The sequence below is a fragment of the Corvus kubaryi genome, unplaced genomic scaffold (genome assembly GCF_017639235.1).
Source record: "Corvus kubaryi isolate FWS band 111438036 unplaced genomic scaffold, C.kubaryi_AGA036_p1.0 split3-37344, whole genome shotgun sequence".
In the NCBI taxonomy this organism is placed as follows: domain Eukaryota; kingdom Metazoa; phylum Chordata; class Aves; order Passeriformes; family Corvidae; genus Corvus; species Corvus kubaryi.
Window position 1 is genome coordinate 803,319 of NW_024582088.1, and position 19,392 is coordinate 822,710.

At 54.5% G+C, this 19,392-nt stretch overlaps 1 protein-coding gene across 2 annotated transcripts; it reads left to right on the forward strand.

Annotated features, from left to right (window-relative positions):
- Nucleotides 1-50: 50 nt before the first annotated feature.
- Nucleotides 51-18,008, forward strand: FHAD1 (forkhead associated phosphopeptide binding domain 1). 2 transcript variants are annotated; one of them, XM_042015884.1, is made up of 27 exons: nt 51-442; nt 1,943-2,207; nt 3,264-3,355; nt 3,600-3,824; nt 4,266-4,389; nt 4,772-4,902; nt 6,348-6,413; nt 6,823-6,915; nt 7,325-7,432; nt 7,842-7,925; nt 8,272-8,424; nt 8,764-8,959; nt 9,287-9,357; nt 9,644-9,781; nt 10,606-10,713; nt 10,909-10,998; nt 11,178-11,403; nt 11,869-11,950; nt 12,349-12,464; nt 13,123-13,282; nt 13,609-13,717; nt 14,970-15,105; nt 15,386-15,513; nt 15,864-15,959; nt 16,563-16,783; nt 17,195-17,360; nt 17,627-18,008. In XM_042015884.1, the coding sequence occupies exons 1-27, from the start codon at nt 137-139 to the stop codon at nt 17,708-17,710; spliced, it is 3,774 nt and encodes a 1,257-aa protein (XP_041871818.1). In that variant the 5' UTR covers nt 51-136; the 3' UTR covers nt 17,711-18,008. The 2 variants fall into 2 exon arrangements, with proteins under 2 accessions (XP_041871818.1, XP_041871819.1); XM_042015885.1 differs by lacking the exons at nt 15,386-15,513; nt 15,864-15,959; nt 17,195-17,360; nt 17,627-18,008 and having other exon boundaries at nt 16,563-16,654.
- The last annotated feature ends 1,384 nt before the right edge of the window (nt 18,009-19,392 follow it).

The following is a 19,392-nucleotide window of genomic DNA, read 5'->3' on the forward strand; positions in this document are numbered from 1 at the left end:
AGCCACAGAGGGGCCGACATCGTCCTGCAGGTAGGGCCGAGGCAGCTGAGCATCCTGAAACGAGCCGTGGTTTGGACGGAGGGGAGGGAGGAGGATGTGCTGGAGTCCTCCGCGCTAAGTGCAGAGGTACCAGTTTATGCTGGGATTGACGACCAGAAAAGGGGCTTGGCAAAGCAGGGACAGACCTGGAGCCACCTCCAGCAGCGTTCCCTGCCTGTCCCTTGCCTGCTCCCAGTCCGCAGGTGTGGCAGATCGTCATGCAGCCCTGGAATTCTCCGCCTCAGACAACAGCTTCGTCCTTCAGGACTTCAACTCCCCCCACGGCACCTTTGTCAACAGCTGCCAGGTCCAAAACGCGGCCGTCAGGGTGAGGCCGGGGGACATCCTGAGCTTCGGCACCGCGGGAGCATCCTTCGAGCTGGTGCTGGATGGGGCTGCCCAGGTAGGGTGGGGCTGCCCGGGCAAGGGTGGGTGGGGATGTCCAGGGAAGGTGCCCGGGCAAGGGTGGGTGCGTTCTGCTGCCCAGGGAAAGGTGCCCAGGGAAGGATGGATGCTGTGGCCCATGGAAGGATGCCCGGGCAAGGGTGGATGAGGATGTCCAGGGAAAGGTGCCCTGGAAAGGTGGGTGGGTGTTGCTGCCCAGGGAAGGCTCCAGAAGCAGGAACTCGCTCCCGTCTCGTCTGGGAGATCCTGAGGAAAGGTGCCAAAGGCAGGGAGGAGGAAATTAGAAGCTGGAGCTCCCTCTGCTGAAGAAACTCGGGCAGTTCGGTAGGGAAAAGGAAAAGCACGGGACATTAGCATTAGCAAAGGTAGACCTGGAAAATGTCCTTTCCCTCTATTTGCATTTCATGTTTCTTCCTATGCCACTTAGTAAGAGAGAAGCTTCAAATAAAACCTAGGACAGTTGATAAGTCCCAGTAATATTTTTATTATTTTGGCTCTTGAAGAATCCAAGGTGCTGCCTAGATAAAGCTAGATCCTGCTGGAGCGGTGAGCAGCTGAATTCCCAAAGGCAGGATGCACACAGAATCGGCTCTGCACAGCGATGCAGAGCCGGTCCACGCGGTGCCTTTTCCTCGCTCTGTGATCCTCCTTTGGAGGAGCAGCTTTGAAGCCTGACCCTGCTGCCTGCAGGGAGGGAAGCACCTCGGCTGTGAAGTGTCTAACAAGGGGAGGGATGGCTCCTCTCGAGTCTCAGAGGAACGTGTTGTACAGAGGAGCAGCACCCGGCTGGGAACCGCATCCTGCCGTGCCCAGACAGGGCCAGTGTGAGGTTTTTGTGCAATCCCGCAGTGAGCCAGCGCCGTGGGCAGCAGCACGAGCAAAAGCGGCAGGGCTGGGATGTGCCCCGGGAGAGGGGAAGGTGCTGGACTCGCAGGGAGGCTGCGCTGGGGTCTGGGGCTCCGTTAACAGCCGGGTGTGGAAGGATCCACACCCAGATCCGACCCCACGCTGGCAGATGTTTAGTGCAGCCCTTGTAACTGAGACCTGGGTGGTGGCTTATCCCCAGTGCCCTGGAGAGCTCTGCTCATCCAGAGAACAGCAGGCAGTGCCCGAATTCCCAGTCTGACAGGCCCAGCTGATGGGAAAACAGGAGCACAATGAGAGGCTTTGGTTCATCTGGGTGAACGGGAGAAACGATGGGGCAGGACCTTGTGTGAGCCAGGAGAGCTGTGCAGGGAGCGCTGCTGGACCGTGCGCATGATGGGCAGAATTAGGGCAGTCAGATGGAGAGGGGAAAGCCCAAAAAGCAGCAAACCCCAATAATTTCCTTTTGCTTGAGCAAAGAGTCTGGATGTCCTGATTAATATCTGACCCTTGAGTAATGGAAATGGGAAAGGACTAAAACTGTGCCTGGGTTTTGCACAACATGGTGCATGTGAATCCAGGGCTAAAATCTTTCCTAAAATCTTGCAGATAACATGCTGTTTTCCCACTGTAGATGTCCTGTCCCCCCTTGAAACATCGCGTAGGGTGGACAGGGCAGCTCCAGGTGGTTGCTGAGCCCAAACCCACGACTCCTGCATCTCGCCTGCCCTCGCTGCAGTGGCAGCTTCCCTCTGACTCCCCGGGCAGTGGGGCCCCCAGAGCCCCTGGCCAAGTGCCCCATCTGGTGCTGCCGAGGCGGCCTGCAAGTGCCCGGGACAGGAGCACGGCCAGTGCCGCCTCTCTGGACACCTTCAGCAGGACCTCTGCGGTGAGGCCAGGTACTCCATGATGCCAAACCAGCCATTTGTGTCCTGGTGTCTTCACAGAGCAACTCGGTGTTGAGTGGAGTTGATTGGAGCAGAAAAGGGATGAGTGTTGAGCAAGTGGGTGCGAGTCCTTGTCCAGTGGAGCTGATCAAAATCCGTGTGTGGTCCTGGGTGGCGTTCGGGTCAGGGAAGAAATGAGCTGTGACATCCCAGGGGGAATGCTGTTGCCCTTGCAGAGGGACATTTCCTCTTCCTTTTTCCTGGTGTGGGACCCAGAAGGGCCATGACTGATTTATCTGCACCACTGACTCGTGCCTGTTCCCGACTCCTGTTTGAAGGGGTGTTTTTTCCTCCTTTGAAGTGGCTGCCTCGAGTGAAGGCACTTTAAACTGGATCCATACGTGACACACCTCTGAAAATGAAGTATGTGATAGAGCAGGGCAGAGGTGAGGGTTTGGAGGAGTAGGACAGCTGGAGAACATGACATTTGCCATGAATTTTGTGGTCTGGGGCTCAATGCTGTGGATTTCCTGCTGTGGGGTTGGGTTTTTTGAGCAGTCATAAGCCACACAAAGTCAACAGTGAGGTGCCGAAGTGCAGAATGGAGGCAGCACCGTGCAGTCCCGGTGCTGAACTGGAAACCACAGCGAGGGCGAAGGGAGGGACACACACAGCCAGGGTAGCACGAACTCCTGTGCTGGGGAACAGCCCAAAGGATCCCCGTGCCCTAAGGGCAGCGAGCAGAGCTGTTCCCATGTGGGAAGACAAAAAAGCTCAGCTTTCTGAGGGGCTGGGCAGTGCTGGAAAATAAGGGCAGCCTCTCTCTGCTGTGTCTCTGCTGCTTGGAGGCTGCTTTGGTTCCCAGAGGTGAATTACTCTCTCTGCTGTGCAGATTGTTTGCACTCTAAGAGTCTTTATTTTGGTTTCTCTGCTGGTTGTGAAGTGAGCTCATGCCCTGAATAGTGGCCACTGCCTTGGAGTAGTTGTGGGACGAGGGAAAAGGATGCTGCAGGGAGCATTTCTGCTGCCTGCAACCACCTCTCATGGTGATAATTTGCTGTCTTCCAGTCTCAACCAGCGTCTCAGGGAATGGTGCAAGCGCTGTGAGAGGACCCCCTTCCCTGGGGACTCACGAGGTGGATCTCCTCCTGCGGGAGAAGGTAATGCTGGGGAGCAAGGGAGGGAGGAATGCCATCCCTGTCCTTGGCAGAGCAGCTGAATCCTGCCAAATGGCTGTGTCCCACCGGGAGTCCCAGCAGGGTGTGGGGACAGTGGGTGGCTGGAGGATGTGGGAAGCTGGGGACAGCAGGACCCTTGCTGATGGCCATGAGATGGTAGCCCTGGGCAGGGGGTCTGGAGTCTCTGTGGCTGCAGACTGGCAGTGGCACCTGAATCTGCACACAGGGTGAGAAGCTGCTGGAGAAGGAAATGGGTCACCTCTCTGGTTTGGAAACAGAGTCAAAGGGAAAAAATGTGGTGATAAGAGACCTGCAGGAGGAGATCGCAGCCATGGCAAAGAAACTGGCCCAGGCAGCAGTGAGGAACGAGGTTGAGCTGACCCAGAAGCTGCTCACCTTCAACCAAGAGCTGGGAGCCCAAACTGAGGAGATCAAAGCCCTGAGGGAACAGGTACTGGAGGCTTCAATAGGCACTGAGCATGGAAAACACCTCTCTGGTACAGGTGTGTTTGTAGAGTGACACCCAGGTTTGGGCAGGGGGCATTTGTGTGTCTGCAATCAAGGGAAATGAGGGAGGGAGGTTTTTTCCTTCCCACCCTCCCTCCCTCCCTCCTTTCTTTCCTTCCTTCCTTCCTTCCTTCTGAATTCCGAATTCCGAATTCCGAATTCCTTCCTTCCGAATTCCTTTCTCCCTCCCTCCCTCCCTTCCTTTTCAAATTCCTCTGGCATTAGGATTTCAGCAGGAACAGTCTGAGCACATTTAAGGCGGTATTTGAAGATGCTAAAGAGCAATCCCACCAAACCAGAAGCGCCAGATGTCCCTCTCTGAAGGGGCTGTAGCAGAGTCAGTGAATGATCTAGTCAGGAACACAGGTGAATCTGTGTTTTGCAGATCAATGACCTGCAGAGAGGCTCAAGCCAGGTTTTCAGCCATTCCCTCCGTGAAAGAGACCTGGAGATCGGGAAGCTGCAGAGAGAAAGTGAGAAGTTGAAGAGGAACCAGGCTTTGACTGCAGGTATTGTGTCCCTGGAGCTCTGGGTCAGGGCATGAAGCAGTTTGGGACTGGCTCTGGATAAGGAGCAAGCACTGGCCAAACTGTACAGGTAACGAATTACTCCCAGTGGCTTGTAGAAATCATCAAATCCCAGAATGGTTTGGGTGGGAAGGGACCCTAAAGACCACCTCATTCCACCCCCTGCTCTGGGCAGGGACACCTTCCACTCTCCCAGGCTGCTCCAAGCCCCAGCCTGGCCTTGGTCACTTCCAGGGATCCGGGGGCAGCCACAGCTGCTCTGGGCACCCTGTGCCAGGGCCTGCCCACCCTCACAGGGAAGAATCCCAATATCCCATCTAAATGTCACATCTGGGTGACCTCTGACCAGAGTTGTTTTCCTCAGGTCTGGTGAGCAGCTTGCAAAGGGAACTCCTGCAAAAGGACCAGAAAACCCAGCAGCTCCAGCAAGAGATTGAAAAACTGAAGAAGGAAAACCGAGAAAAGGACAATCAGCTGGCCGTGGTTTCAGCCAAGGTTGGCAGCACTAACAAGGGGCTCCGTAGTTTATGGTCTGACATGGGGATTAAGGTGGGACAGCAGGTGAGAAGGGTTGTGCTTCCCTCTGGTGGGGATGGTAGCAGTTGTATGGCTGGGATATAGTGGTGATGGTCCCATGGCCATGGCCGGGTGTGCCACGATGCCTACGGATCCTTCCCCAGCTGGATCTCCCTCCTTGCTCTGCATCAGGTCCCACGTGCCCTGGATTCCTGTGAGCGCAGTAGTTGTTTGTACACACAAAATATTCCTGCCAAGATCCTCCCGAGGAGCTGTGGAAACCCTGTCACCCCTGTGCCGTGGGGCTCCCTGTGGCCCGGCCTGGATTTTTCCTTAAGGAAAGTGGCTTGTGCAGCAGCTTGTTCCTCTGCATGTGCAGCTCCTCCTCAACGGGCAGAGCTGCGCCGGCAGCGTGATAAGGGCAGAGGCTCTGTTGGCTGCAGTGTGCCAGGAGAGCACAGGGACTGACAGGGAATCCTAGAATCGATGAGGTTGGAAACTGAATTACCAAAATATGGGTATGGATCTAATATTGACACCCAAATGAGACGGACGAAGACTCCCTAACAGTTTAGAGTTAGAAAGTGTATGTTTATTCCAGCGCCAGGCAGCTGCGCAGGATAATTCCCTGATACACAGTGCAAACGTACAAGCTAATACAGAGTCTGTTTATCTACAAGAGTTCTGAATATTCAAAATACAGATGCTTATGTATAACATTAACACCTCCCATTCTCCGCTTCGCATGGAAATGAGCTTAAATGTCATTAAGCATGTGTAGTGTGTGCTCTGAACTGAGTCAGTGGTCTCAAAGATGAAGTAAAAGTAGTCTTCCTCGATTTGACCTTTCTGCCTTCCTGGGTTTTGACAATACAGATTACTTTTGGTGACCTTCCAGTTCCTCTTTGCGTGACTGTTGAATAGATTCTCAGATGGGGAGAAAATTGACAATTGTTTACGTTCCCTAAATCTATTTATCAATGTTTCTGTTTCTCATTCTAAGCACAACTAAACCAACATAAAAGTGACAGGTAATCAGTTATCTAGTAATCAGTTACCCACATCTTGAAAACTCATTTCAGGTCCAGCTCTTCTTAACTAACTATTAACCTTTAATTGATTCTAACCAGGCCTAAACTCTATTCTATTTTAACTAAATTCAGCGCAGCTAACCTTCTAACTAAATCTTTGTGTTTCTTTGAAAATTCTGTGTTTCAAAATGACCTCTAAGATCACTGAGTCCAACCATTACCCCAGCACTGCCAAGGCCACCACTAAACCATGTCCCCAAGTGTCTTTTAAATCCCTGCAGGGATGGTGACTCAACCACTGCCCTGGGCAGCCTGTGCCAGTGTCCCATTCACAGCAGGAGCAATGGTATCACTGCCCTGATGGTTATTTTCCTTGGTTGCCATTCCTTCTAGTGCTCAAGAATTAAAGAAGAAACAAAGCGCGAACTCGGAGAGCAGGAACTAATCTCCTGCAGAAAGGTGAGTCGGAAGTCATTTGGGGTAAGCAGTTGGCTGCAGGAGTGCATCAGTGAGGGAATAATTAACTGGGCATTGTAAGGGAGTTGTTTGGAATTCAGCTCCTGTCCTGAAAGGCACATAATGGGCATAAGGACCTGGGGAAGTGTAAACTCTGTTGGATTTGTAATGCTGAGTTACAGTGTGAAGGGGAGGGCGGGGGAGAGGGGGCTTGGGGGGGTTGTGATCAGAAATCAGATTGGAATTCCACTTGTAAGCTGATATAACCACAGTAAACATAGGCTAGAAGAGAATTCCAGGGTAAACAAAGTGAGTTAGATGGGGAGAAAATCTTGCTTATCAGTGGAGGTGATCCAGAGGGGCAATGCCCAGCTGCCCTGGTGAGACCCCCGCCCTCCCCGGGCTCTTGCAGCGCATCGAGGAGCTGGAGCGGGACCTGGAGGGGCTGCAGGGGGAGATCCGGAAGCATGAGAGTGTCCAAAAGCAACTGGCTGAGAAAGCCAAGGTACGCAGCTGGCTGCACGGGACACACAGAGGGGGCAGGTCCCATCATCCCAGAGGGGTGGGGCGAGGACCAGCAATCCCTGGGAGCTCAGGCTGGATGGACAGGACGTCCAGCTGTCCTGAGCTCTGCCGTGGACCCTGAGGGAAGAAGGAAAATAACTCAGATAGCAGAGTGCCCTGTGTGGGTGTTGGGTGAGGAAGTCAAGGATGGTCAATATCCCAGGGACCAAACCCAGGCAAAATGCCGGGAGGGGTCGATGCTGCAACCCCACTCCCTGCTACAGGATTGCTGCCTGCCTCCTGGTACTCCAAAGCTGGAGCTGTCTGATGGGAACAGTGGATAGTTAGGGTTGAAATGCCCGTGGCAGGGTTTTGGATGTCACTCTGAGATGCCAAAGCTCTCGTTGCAGGCAGAGGAGGAGCTGAAGGCAGCCTGGTCCCAGCAGGCGGGGCAGCTGCGGGAGATGGGGCGCAGGGAGCGCCTGCTGCGATCTGACCTGCAGCGAGCCGGGGAGCAGGTAGGGAATGGCAGGGATGGGAACATCACCACTGGGGCCATGGGCAGCACAGGGATGTGGCTTCCCACGGGGAAGGACGTGCTGTGGAAATGGAAACCCAGAGTCCTAAGCACCAAACCCTAGCACGGGACTTACCTTGTCATTGGGTGAAGTATAAAAGGCTTATCCACAGGATTTGTGTGGGCAGCATGGACAACGGAGCAGTTTAATAGGATACAGAAAAGGAATCTGTGATCTTAGTTACGCTGTCTGGAAACCACACAAACCCTCCTCAGTGCCTGCATAATGCTGCCCTGGGCAGGGACAGCCCTTGCAGATAACATCGTGCTAGATATTGATCATCAGTGATCAGCAGAGCAGCTATCAATGATCGGTGATGTTTGTTTCCATGTGCTGATCCCTGCTGCAGCTGGAGTCCTTCAAGACCCAAGTGATGCAAGTCTGTTCTCCATTAGCAGCAGGCAGCACAGGGGAATCTGTGACAGAGCAGCAGGTGAGTTTGGGCATCGGTTCACAGAGATGTTCAATGCCTCCAACACCCAGAGTGGCTCAAGGCGGCCGCGGCAGAGTGGCCGTGGGACGTGCTCCATGTGCAGTGAGGCCAGAGCATCCAAGCTTCTTCAGAGGAGGAGTTGTGCTGTGGCTGTCCCAGGTTAATGACATGAAGGGAACACAGTCCTTTTTGTCTCCCAAAGCTTGGAGGGAGTCAGTCAGACACGCCCAGGAGCCTGATGTGACTGCCAGTGTGCAGCAAGTCTCAGTTGTTGCTCTCTGAGACCATCCTCAGCTGGAAAATAGGATGAGCCTTATCCTCATCTTTCTTCACCCACTTTTTCCAGGTGATAGAGAAGGTCAGGCAGATCTCTGATGAGAACCAGCAAAGTCATGAGAGAGAGAAGAGTCTGCAGAAGGAATTAAGCTCCAGGCTCGCACAGGAGAAGGAGGTGTCTGCAAACATCGAGGTGTTCAAGAACTCCCTGCAGAAGCTCCAGGTCAGCCTTTTAAATACTGAGGACCAAGTGGTAGCTGGGAGATTGTGGCACAGGGTGTTTTGTTGGCCTGAGGATAGGTCAGAGTAAAGATACAATCCTGAAGCAAGGCATCATCCCAAAGTGTTCATGTAGTTGTTCCCAGGAGTTTGTCAGATTCTCCATAAAGTCCATCCCATTCCAGCCCCTGCCATGGGCAGGGACACCTTCCACTGGACCAGGTTGCTCCAAGCCCTGTCCAACCTGGCCTGAGATGTTCAGAGATGTTGTGTCATTTGCCAGTCCCTGAAGGCCACTGGCAGTGGAGACTGGCTTGTTCCCCTCTGGTTCCATTTGTTCCAGGCTTGCCTGAGGAGCCCCTGCAGCAGCGCCAGCCTGCGAGGGGAGCTGGGGCAGCTGGAGGTGTTGTGCCTGGATCCCTCTGTCTCAGCCATCAGGGCAGCAGTGGTGGACATGGCACGTGGTCCCCTGTCCTGGCTGGAGGGTGTGGAGCAGCTCCTGGACAGCGCAGGGATGGACCTGAGCACCTCTGGCAAAGGTCTGTGTCCTGCTGGGCATCCCTGCTGGGAATGTGGGATGTCCTAGCAAGCCAGCTGTAGAGGAGAAAGTCCAGCATGAGCCACTCCTTGGGGAGAAAACCACAGAATCATGGAAATTTTTAGGCTGGAAAATACCTCCAAGGTCACTGAGTCCAGCCATTAAGCCAGCACTGTTCCCACATGCCACAGCCTCACACTTTTTGAACACTTCAGGGCTGGTGGCCTGTTCCAGTGCCTGACCATCCTTTTCATGAAGAAGGTTTCCCTGATATCCATAATATGGTGTGTGAGCACCCCACAGAACGAGGCTCCGTTCACTTTTGCAGGGCTGTTGGCTGCTCTCGGGAGCTTGTCAGAAAAGAGTCAGGAGATGGCACAGAGGAATCAGATGTTACAGGTACAGAAATATTTATGCACATAAACCAGGTGGATTTGGAATCTTTCTCTGGGTAGATATGATGGCAGTCCCAAGCAAGCCAGTGTGGCACCTGGACTGGGGATGTGCAGTAGCTGAGATCCCTGAACCTACAGAGCCCACTGTTGGTGTGTCCATATCCATAATGCAGAAAGGATGGAGAGGAGATCTCTTTTGTGATTTTTTTTGTGAGTGAATGTACACAGGAGGTTTATTTCTTGCCCTGCTGCTAACACATTTCCTTTAATACCTCGGTGTCTCCCTGTAGGAGCAATTAGAGAAGCTCCAGGAGCTGCAGGCAGAGCTGCTGCAGGAGCACACAAAGGAGCTGGAAGCAAAACACGAGCAAGATTTACAGATAAAAATCCAGCAAATTATCCTGGAAAAGGACAAGGAGAGCAAAGAGGTACAGTGACATGGTTGGTGTTTCAGAAAAGGAACGTTATGCAGGAAAGATGGATGTCTGTAGGAATGCTGGCTAGCAAGAGGAGGAACCTCTAGCTCCGAACTGAGTGCAGTCCCAAGGACCCAATAGGATCCCAGGTGGACATTGGATATCCTCCAATATGGGTCCAGGTGATGTAAACTCCCAAAAGTATCCATGGTGGAACTGGGAAGCACCTGCAGGTGGCATCAGGATGCACGGCTGCCAGTCAGTCACTGGGAGAAGGGAGAGCAGGGAGCGTCGTGATCCATGAGCTCAGGGAAACATTGCCTTGCTTCCTCTCAAGCCTTCTCTCCCTCCCTCCCCATGCTGGACTCCCGCTGGCTCCTTTTTGGCTGGCAAAGGATATCCCTGTGGAGCAGGGGGGCAGCAGTCCCCCTCAGTCCCAGGGAAGCCCAGGCCATTGCACCAGTGGCTCTGGTGTGGGATGCAGTGTCAGTCAGGGTGTGAATGGGTGTTTTGCCATGTGTGTGTTGGCATCATGGTGGCCTTGTAGGACAGTTTCTAGTCTGCTTCTCTGTCTGGCACCTTGGGAATGGTGGTTTCCTGGTGCTGAGTTTTCCAATGATTCAGGCAAGGAGCAGCCAAGCAGCTCCTACCCAGTCTCTCAGCTGTACTTTCCCCAGGTGCTCCCATCCTCTCTTTCACTGAGTCACCTCGTGTCCTGCCAAGCTTTTCTCCCATCACCTGCCCCTGCTCCAGAGCAATAACCCTCCCTGCTGCTTTCCTCCTTGGAGCTGAGGTCTTTTTTTCCTGAAGTGAATCTGTGGGCTGGTGATTCACAGATTCTGGAAAGCGCTGTCACTGAGGAGAAGGACAAGTGCAAGAAATCTGTGGAGGAAAAACAGAAGAAGATCCAGGAGTTGGAAAGCCACCTAAGAAGCATGGCTGAAGTGAGTATGGGAGGTGAAGCAGGACAGCTCACTCTTGGAATGAAGAAAAGGGAAGGTGTGCTGTAGTGTGGTGCTCCGGGGGCTCAAATCAGTGGACGAAAGGGTTTTTTCCCCCCTAAATGCACAGAGATGCAGCTCTGCAGAAAGAAAGGTGGATTCCTGGCTAACCTAATTACTGCTAATTTCTTCCCATAGGCAACAGCAAAGAAGGCAGAGGAGCAGGAGCTGACAGAGGGAAAACTGGGAGAAGCTTTGCACGAGCTGAAGGAAATCTCTGCACGAGAGGTACTTGCACTGACCCATGCGGGTGGAGGATGCAGTGCTGGAGACGAAGGCTTCCCCATCCCTGAAACCCTTCCCTCCCCTCCCTTCTTCCAACTGCCATCCAGGGGAGAGGATGGCAATGGTGATCCCAAAAGAAACCCCCAGAGCTTCCAACCGAGCTCCCACGTCTTGTTTCCCAGGCGGTGCTACAGCAGCAGGTGCTTCAGCAGGACGAACAGCTCAGGGCTGTCCAGGAGGAAAATGAGCTACAGAGGCAGAAACTGCACGAAGAAGTAGCAGGATATAGGGAGCAAAGCAAGCAGCATTCCCTGACCATCTTGGCTTTAGAGGACAGGCTGCTAGAGGCCGCTGAGCAGCAGAAGATGCTGGAGGAGGAAAAGGCAGCACTTGTGGGAAAAATGGAAGGTAGGTAAGGGTTGTATGGGATGCACCTGATCCAGGAGCTGGCTGGGTTAACGTGGAATGCGTGTGGAGATGGAATGGTGAATTTGCTGCTACAGAAAGCATTGGGAAGATGTTGAATGGAGGACCTGCAGGACAAGCTCTGTGAGGCCCTGCAGAAGGAGTTTCCTTGTTTGGTGGTTTTGGAGACTGTCAACAGAGCTTTGCCTTCAAAAATGGGGAGAAGGACTCTTTGCCCTCTAAAATGAGAAGACTGGGCTGCTCCCAGACAGAAGCAATCCCAAGCAAGGCTGGATGTCAGGAACTGTCCGTTTGGCCTTGGAACTGCGCTCTCAGGGACATGAGTTTCCCAAAGAGACAGTCCTCAGCCCTCAGAGCTGCTGTGAAGGAAATGATTTGTATAGCAGAAGCAACAAGTGTGTAAGTGTTACAAAGAAGTAATTGGCCTTTTTTTCTTGTGTCCTGTAGGACTTCAGTGTGATGCCCACAGGTCAGCATCGGGAGCTTGGCTGGGGATCTGTCCTGCCATGGAGTCACATGTTTGTCTGAGGTGAGCAGCACTCACTGATGGTGATCAGAGAGGCTTGGAGAAAGGCGGGGACCACTTGGGAGAGCCTAAGGAAGTCCAACGCAACTTGTTCCAAGATCTTTTTAATCTGGGATAGGACTGGAGTCCCTTTGCTAGGCTGAAGTGATTCTAAGGGTGTAGAGCATCAAAGGGATGCCAAATAGCACATGCAGATCTGCCATCCCATCTGGATGGATCCAGGTAAGGGCAAGGGTTGTGGCCAATCCCACGCCACAGGGTGACCCGACCCCAGGGGACCAAAAGGCAGGTAGAAAAGGAATGTGTGAGCATTAATCAGGAGATGCAGCACAGGCTGTGTGCATGGGCTCCCTGAAATGAGGCTTCCCAATGACTGTGGGATTTGCACTGATCTTTCCCAGGAAACTGCAGGAGGAGCTGGCAGTGGCGCAGGGCATGCTCCTGGAAAAGAAGGCATTAATCAGCAGGCTCACCAGGGAGCTGTCAGAAACCAAAGCCAGGATGTCAGACATGAGAGGTGGGTGACGTGCACTGTGTGGCTGCCATCGTCCCCGTCCTCCTGCAAGCAGTGACCGTGTAGTGGGCACACACAGATCATGGAAATTGATGTCACCATCCCCAGGCAATGCTTTGTCCTGCTGGGAGCAAAGCAGGCAGTCTGTTCCCTTTGGGAAGGTGAATTTCTCCCCATCCTTGGCTAAGTAGCAGCAGTGACAATGAGAGAGCAGAGTAATCAGGGGGAGAGCATTTAGACAAAACTGAGCTCAGAATCACACTGGTGAACTTCTTGGAGCTGAAGATGTTCCAAGCCAGTGGACTGGGAGAGCCTTGCCTGGGATTCCCCCATGGGCAGGGCTGTGAACATGGGGATAGAGCCCATGAGGAACATGTGGAGTCAAAAGATGCAAGTCAGAAAATGCTGGTGACCTGTCCTCCTTCAATCTGGAGGAAAATTGCCACAGCCAGGAATTCCCCTGGGCTATACCTCCACAAAGAGACCGGGATGTCCTGTTGGCATGGCCCAGGATCTGAGGGCAGCTGTCAAGGGCAGGGCAGGGCTCTGCAGGAACGAGCCCCATTGTTGCTGCCAGCTTCCATGAGGGTGCACCAGCTGCAGATCCCCCAGGACTGGGTGGTGAGTCAGCCATCATCCCACGAGGCTGTTCTGTGCTTAGGGGAGCTGAGTGAAGAGCAGAAGGTGGAGCTGGAGCACAGCCAGAGGCAGCTGAAACACCGGGAGTGGGAACTGAACCAGCTCAGAGGGAAGCTATCCGAGATGTCCAGCCTTGTGGAGGAGAAGGATCAGGCCCTGAAAGCAGCAGCTGAAGAGTTAAGGTACACCCTGACATCACCCGAGGCTTCGCAGATGCCACTCTGTGTGTCCCCAGCAGCTGATGGTGTTCAGGGTTCTCCCCAGAGCAAAAGGCACGTGTGAGAGTATCCGGATGGAGCTCAGCTCTGAATCCATGACACAGGAACTGAAATGGGGGGGGTTTAGTGGAGCTCATGCCAGTGGATGTGTAACTCAGGCACTTGTAACTGAGTGTTCCCACCCACACCGTGGTAGTCATCGCTGGGTGCCCAGGGTGCTGCTCTCCACAAGCTGTTCGGGTTACCTCCATCCATCAGGGGGTCCCACAACATCGTGTCTCTCCACACAGCCAAGCCCAAACCCACTGCCAGGTGCTGAGGGATGCTTCCCAACAAACAGTGGAGAACCCAGAGGATGCTCCCAGGACACCAGTGCAGGCAGCTGAAGCCTCCCAGGGGGTGAGTTCTCATGGAGAGCACCGAGGTGTGGGTTTGCCAGGAGCATGGATGGCACACGGCATTCCTCGGCATCACGGTTAGAGCCAAGCCTGGAGCTGCTCCACGCTGGCTGGAGGGCAGGATGGCCGGGCACCCTTTCCCAACCCAGGGCTGTCTGTGCCGCCCCTGGTCCGGGGTACCCGCAGCCCCCACCAGGCTGCGGCTGGTTAATGAGCTGATGTTTGCACAGCACTTTGGAGCTTCTAAGCGCTGTGTGTGCTAATGGCTTCGTTAATTGCCAATTAGAGGCAATAGCGACATGCAAGCGTTCCCTCCTTTTTCCAACTTGCCAGCCGTGGATGCTGGCTGTGCAGGTAATGCAGAACCAGTTCTAGGGTTGTGTGTGCAGGAGTAGGGGCAGCTTATTGCACAGGACAGGAAGAAACGCTCCTCATTCTCCTGCGCCAAATTCCTGTTTGATTTCCCCGAGGCTGGAAAAGGGAAGAACTCGCAGGTGGTGGCAGCAGCAGATGGAGGGACTGTAGGAATTGTACATTCTGTACAGCGACGGTGGCAGCCAGCAGCGTGCCAGCGAGGCCGGCTGGCTGCGGGGGCCGGCCGGTGACTCACAGCCAGCTGATGAGCGGGTGGGAGGTATTGCCCGTCCTGTTCCACATTCTGGGATGCGGAGGGGAAGATCCAAGTGCTGGGGGTGCCATCTGGGAGCAGGATGGGCAGAGCCGAGGGGTGACAGCAGCCAGACCGAGCTGGGGGCCTGCAGCCGTCATCAGCTGTGCACAGGGCACGCTGATGGGCCCTAGCCCCATCACAGATTTGTGGATGTTTGTCATAATGCAGGGATCTGGATGGGGCTGGGAGAGGGCAGTGCACGTGTAGACAATAAAATGTCCCAGTTCGTGTCGGGACAGTCTGTGAAGTGCATTGGTGTCTGTGTGTAGATGGTAAATGCTTTGTGGTCGTGCAAAGGACAAGGGAAAAACACCAACATGGCTGTTCAGAGCCGTGCACCATCCCTCTCCCGCCTCTCCAGAGCATTTGCAGGGTTCGTATCCTGGCTACTACACAGCAGAACAGGAAAGAGGTCTCTGGCAAGTCTCTTATAGCCCCCCAAATCCATGGAGATGCTCCCCAGGCTTTGTTCTTGGTGTGTGCCAAGTGCCCAGTGTCTGGCAGCGAGGCTGTGTTTACGTTGAGCTTGTGCTGCGCCAGATGCAGACTGGGCAAGAACCAGCCTTCTGCTTGCTTCTTCCAGGAGCCACCATCAGACTTGGCTGAGCTTGGTGCAAAATGCCGAGGCCTCAGGCACGAGGAAATGATCCAGCGCCAAAAAGAAGGTTTGGCCGAGCTCCGGGAGAGAGTAAAGATGCTGGAGAAGAGGCAGTGCTCAGGTGAGCAGGGCTCTCCTAGAATCATGCAATGTTTTGGGTTGGAAAGGACATTAAAGGCCATCTTGTTCCACCCCCTGCCATGGGACACCTTCCACTATCCCAGGGTGCTCCAAGCCCTGTCCAGCCAGGCCTTGGACACTTCCAGGGGTGAGGCAGCCACAGCTTCTCTGGGCAACCTGTGCCAGGGCCTCAGCACCCTCAGAGGGAGGCTGGGAAAGCTGTCCAGCCTCCAACTTGTGTGGAGAGTGGAACAGTTTGGCAGCTGCTTGTTTGCCTCCAGGTGCTGTGAAGAGCTATTCAGAGCAACTGGTGGCCAGGATGAAAGACTTAGCAGAGAAAATAGTCCAACAAAGAGGTCTTGAGATGGAACCTGCACCTGTGTTGGGAGAAAAACTGAGGGCCGGCAAGGTAGGGAGGCGGTGCATGGTTTGTAATGCCTGTAGCTTTGTTTGGAAAGTACGCCCTGGAACACGGAGAAATAGGTTTTCAGAGATGCTACATAAGAAGTCAGGGTGGGAGATGCAGCCTGGTGGATGGCAGGCAGTGCTCCTGCAGAGGGTGGCAGCTCCACCACAACCAGCACGTTGCCTGGTGCTGTTGGAATAGCACCAGGGATGCCATGGGCTGAGTGGGGTGGGAGGCTTGGGACCACAGCGATACTGGGGTGGTTTTCTCATGAGGTAAAAGGGAGGCTCGAGGCCACTTGACCAAGATCCAGGCCCAAAGTGGGCTCCACCGGTCTTTCCCTGTCTGTGCAGGTTCCTGACCATGTTCCTAATGGGGGCTTGTTCAGGATCACCAACAGCACAGCGAGCTTGGAGATGGCTGAGGCGACAGTCTTCGGTGAGAAGATGGTACGCCAGGGATAGATGTGTAAATCATGTGTAGAGTGGGTGTAGATGCCCAGTGTGTGTAGAGTTTAGATGGTTTTTGAACACGTTTCGGAGGTATGTGACATCAGGATGCTGCAGGAATGTTGAGGATGAACGGCTCTCTGGTCCGGTTGAAGACATCCCTGTCCATGGCAGGCGGGTTGGATTAGATGACCTTTAAATTTCCTTTCCAACCTAAACTATTGTATGATTCTACGGCCCAGAGCACACTGTGTGTCTGCCTGGACATCCTGGGACCCCAAAACATGCCATGGTGCATCAGAGAGGCTGGGGAGCAATGGAGGGAGCTGCCAGGGGAGGGGTCCACGGGTAGCACAGCTGGTGGGTTGGGCAAGGAGGTCTCTTACCTCCAAAATGGGTAGGGAAACATCCAGCCAGGAAAACTCATCTTAGAGAAGGAAGCAATCCAATCCCAGTAAGCTGTGCAGCTGGGAATGAAATGCAAACCTACTTTCCTTGGGACACTGTCATCTCCTCAGGAAAGCAGACAGAAAGCAGATGGCTGAGCAGCGTGACGGAATGCAGCAGACCTGGTAAATAATGCATTCCCTCTTCTTCCCACAGTACCTTGATGTAATCGGTGCTCTGGGAAGCCTGATGGAGATGAAGGAGCTGTCAGGAATGCAGCCTCTGCAGCACCTTCCTCAGGAGAAGAGGGCCGAAGTGGGACTGCAGAGACAGAAGGCCCTGGAGCTGTTGTACAAAAAGATCAGGAACCTCCAGATTCGCCTGGAAAGGAAAGAAGAAATGCTGAAAGGTTGTGAGGGAAGTGTGGAGCAGCTCAGGTATGGAAAGGCAAGGTCATGGTTCTGAACGAGACCTGGTCCTTGGATACCAAGTGATGGGGAGCCTGCGGCAAGGAGTGATGCAACACTGCTGGGTCCTGTGTCTGTCTGGGACCAGTCACAGTATGGCCACAGTACAAAAACCAAATGTCAGGAGGAGTGGGGAAAGGTCCTCTCAGTTTTCTGCAGTGGTACCTTCTGCAGCCTCACATGGTTGAGCAGTGTCAGAGACAGGAAAGCCTTGACAGGTTCCCTTGTCTGGGATGGCTGGAGCCTGGGACAGCAGCAGCATTGGCTGGGCAGAGGGACGGTGTCAGTAGGACCAAGGCAGGCATGGGAGAGCCCAGCTGAGGGTCAGGGAGTTGATAAGGGCAAAAGACCAACAGAATCCTCCCCTCCTGTTTTGCACAGGCAGAACCAAGCGTCCCTGCGAAGGTGCCAGGAGGAGATGTCCAACCTGGAAGATGAAGCCCACAGGGTGGCAGAAGAGAAGGCTCTGCTGCGAGAGGCTCTGGAGAGGACACAGCTCCAGCTGGAGCAGGAGAAGAGGCTGCGACGAGCGGCCAAGCGGCGCAAGGTGAGAAGGCAATACCCAACTCCTGCTTTGTCCAACAGCCAGCTCCGTCTGTTGGGAACCATCCACGGAGGGGTCGGTTGGACCATCCCGAGGGGCTGGAGGTTCCAGGCCCCCAGCGCCCAGCCATGGCAGCATCCCTTGATGAAGTTGGAGGTGGTGCAGGCACCTGTAGCGATGGGTTTGCGCCATATACAAGGGCGAGGGAGAAGAGCAGGCCATGCTGAGCTCTCGTGGTCAGCGCTGTGTCTGATGTCTCTGCTCTGCAGCCTGGAGCCACAAAGCCTCTCTGCTCGGGCAAGCCGAAGGCCAAGGAGCGCGTGGCAGATGCTGTCAAATCAGGAAGGTCCTAGGAGAGACACCACGGGGACCTTCACTAGGTGGTGGTCTGCAGTAGAAATAGGCCATCGCTGTGGACTCTGTGGGGGTGGACGTGGCATGAGGTGTGGGTGCATTTTGAGGAGCTCCTGTTTGTGTCCCATAGCTCCTGGGTGCAACTGTACAGTGTAGGACCTTGTTTTCCCACAGTCCATGTCCCATAGAGCGTGGTGGGATTTATGGCAGTGGAAAACGTGGTGAGGATATCGTGCAGCATACACATGTGGGTGTATATTTGTGTGTGTGAATACAGCCCAGTGACCTGTGAAGTCACTTGTGGGGTGTGTGTCCTGTCCTTGCTGAAGTGGCCTTGAGCACATGAGGCTGACATGGCTTGAAAAATCCCTTGAAACTCTCGTGTCCTCTAGTCCCCATTGTGTCACGAGGGGACTGGAACATAAGGCACGATGTAGTATGGAATTCTGGAATTCTTGGAACCCCGCAGGAATGCTGGACGTGCCACCTGGGAAGGGGGAAGAAGAGAACCTATGTGAGCCACACCAATACAGCAGCAGCATGAGGAGAAGCTGGGGAGATGAGAGCGATGTGCTGGGTTGGGACAGGGTGATGGCACAGGGTCACTTACTGATTCTTGGCATTAGCAAGATTTTGGGGAGCAGCAGTGTTTTGGGGAGGGGGGGTCCCTGCAGGCAACAGGCAGCTCCAGCACATCATCCCTGCAGCCACTCCGCCTCGGCATCGCTCGGAGCAGCCTGTGTGCCGAGTCCTCTGCAGACCTCTTCAGCCGAGGATAATTTGGATGTGAGCAAAGCCCCACTGGGGATTTTTGGTCTTTATTTTTTAATAGGATCAAAAAGGTCTGGAAGCAGTACGGAGGGCTGCAGCGGGCTGGTGCAGGGCTGCATCGTCTCTGGGCATGCGAAGCACCCACGTGTGCACAGTGGCCGATCCCTAATGGCAATAGCAGTGCTGTGGAGCTCTGCTAATTGGTGTGGCTAATTGGTTTTCCTGCTCCCTGTGCTGGGAGAAGCTGGATGCTTCCCCGTCTGAATGCCTGGGTTTACTTTGGGGCAAGGCATGACCTTGTATACCTGTGTAGGTTAAAGATGCTGCCGCCGTGGGCATCCTCTGCAGGTGTATCTGAAGGTGTTGGGCTGCTCCGTGACTCTGTGTCCTCCCCATGCCACATTTGGCAAACTCTGGGTCAGGAATGGATGGAGATGGCAATAGCACAGGTGGCTGTGAGTGCACCAGACTCCCCTTACCCTCCTTCGAGCCTATGGATTAATGAAATCATGGGTTGGTTTGGGTTGAAAGGGACCCTAAAGATGGTCCGGAGGGGATCCCATCAGGCTATGGGACACACTGGTGATGCCGGACCCTAAGGATCATCCCGGGTTGATCCCACCGGGGGATGGATGAGACCTGCCGGCGTTGCCGGTGGAGGGGAGGGGGTCTGAAGGGACGGTGATGCCTGATGGAGGGCGGCGGGGAGGGGACCCCTCCGGTGTCGGTGCGGGAGCCGGGCTGGCGCGGTTGGGCCGGCGGGGCGGTCCGAGGGGACGGCGATGCGCCGACGGGGGCGGGCAGCCAGAGCCCCCCGGGGCGGGCACGGGAGCCGGGGGGCCGCAGCCCGGCCCCGGGGCGGAGCGGGGCGGAGCGGCGCGGCCATCCGGGCACCGCACCATGGCGGCGG